The sequence below is a fragment of the Lytechinus variegatus genome, chromosome 1 (genome assembly GCF_018143015.1).
Source record: "Lytechinus variegatus isolate NC3 chromosome 1, Lvar_3.0, whole genome shotgun sequence".
NCBI classification, from domain to species: Eukaryota; Metazoa; Echinodermata; class Echinoidea; order Temnopleuroida; family Toxopneustidae; genus Lytechinus; species Lytechinus variegatus.
The window spans coordinates 11,316,640-11,318,133 of record NC_054740.1 but is presented as its reverse complement, the minus strand read 5'-3'; the positions used below and the strand labels follow the sequence as shown (position 1 = coordinate 11,318,133).

Sequence of the window (1,494 nt, the reverse complement as noted above, 5' to 3'; positions counted from 1 at the left end):
TTTACAAAGAAGAGCCAAAAGGTAAAGAGAGGGGAAATATGAAAAAAAAAATAAGAATAGACACATGTAGGAGAAAAGTGTGTGTGGATTTGTGTTCAAAATTATTTGCGCTGTTAGTGAGAGTGTGTGTGTGTGTGCGTTTGTATAATTATGTATGTCAAATAAACAGTTTATAAAGAATGGAATGAAATAGTACAAAGCATTAATCAACCATCATCAATCACATCTCTGTATAATAATAGCTGCCCGAACTGTTCACATAAATGTTGTCTATATCATTTTGTCCTGCCATGGAACGGCACCGGCTTCGGAGTTGACCCAGTGCTTGATAAGATTCCTCTGCCTTTTTCCTTCCCTGCTGGAGGTATTGCTGCCAGCGACAGAGATGGTGTCTTGCATGTTAAGGCCTGATCTCCATGCTCCTGGGACGTAGTCATGACCAAGGTTCTCGGCACGGTCAAGCTGCTGGTTCTGCATACCTGGGTACCTTGTCCTCATCAAGTTGTGGAGGATGATGCATGCCGTGACAATGAGCTTGACGGTAGCTGGCTGCTGCTGCATTGTGGTCAGGAGAACTTGAAACCTGTTGGACAGAATGCCGAAGGCATTTTCGACAACCCTTCTGGCTCGGGAAAGCCGATAATTGAAGATGCGCTCCGACTGCGTCATACCTCTAAGATTGTACGGCTTCATCATGTTAGGGCGTAGAGCAAATGCATCGTCGCCGACGAAAAAGTATGGTACATCCTGGTTGTCGTTGGGAAGAGGATCGGGATCCGGGAGGCCTAAACTGCCATCTTCAACACATTCTCTCAGCTCAGAAGCATTGTAGATCTGAGCGTCCGATGCCGATCCCATACCACCAATGTCTACCCAGATGAAGCGATAATCTGCATCTACGAGCGCCATGAGGACAACGGAGTAGAATCCTTTGTAGTTATAGTAAAGAGAACCACTGTTTGGAGGACATTTGCAGCTGACATGCTTTCCATCGAGAGCACCACAGGTATGGGGGAAGTTCCACTTCTCCATGAACTGGTCAGATATGGCACGCCACTCATCGGGAGTGGTGGGGCACTTCATCATCTCACCCTTGTACTCTTCGATGATGGCCTGGCACACTTCTGGGATGAGCAGGGATATGGTATTGTGAGGGATTCTCCATCCATAGGACATTGAGCGATACTTGGTCCCAGACGCAAGATGTCGAAGCGTGAGAGCAAGCTTCAGGCCAGGATCGAGGGCATCTCTGTAGGTTGTATTCTGTTTGGTGATACTCGGGCCCACTCTTGTTAGCAGTTCGTCGAACATCTCTGGTGGCATTCGCATGAAATTTTTGAAGGCTGCCTGGTCTTCGTTGCGAAGCTCTACAAGAAGTTGATCATACAAGCCAAACTGTCTTCTCCTTCCGATCCAGGGTCGGACCCAGTATCTTCGTTGACTTTTTTCCTTTCTCCTTCTGGAGACTTGTAGTTGGTGAATAGTCAGTGCCAT

At 47.1% G+C, this 1,494-nt stretch overlaps 1 protein-coding gene across 1 annotated transcript; it reads right to left on the bottom strand.

Annotated features, from left to right (window-relative positions):
• Window positions 1–270: 270 nt before the first annotated feature.
• Window positions 271–1,494, bottom strand: LOC121425359 (protein ALP1-like). Its single transcript, XM_041621769.1, has one exon. It carries the CDS (start codon window positions 1,492–1,494, stop codon window positions 271–273), a length of 1,224 nt encoding a protein of 407 aa, XP_041477703.1.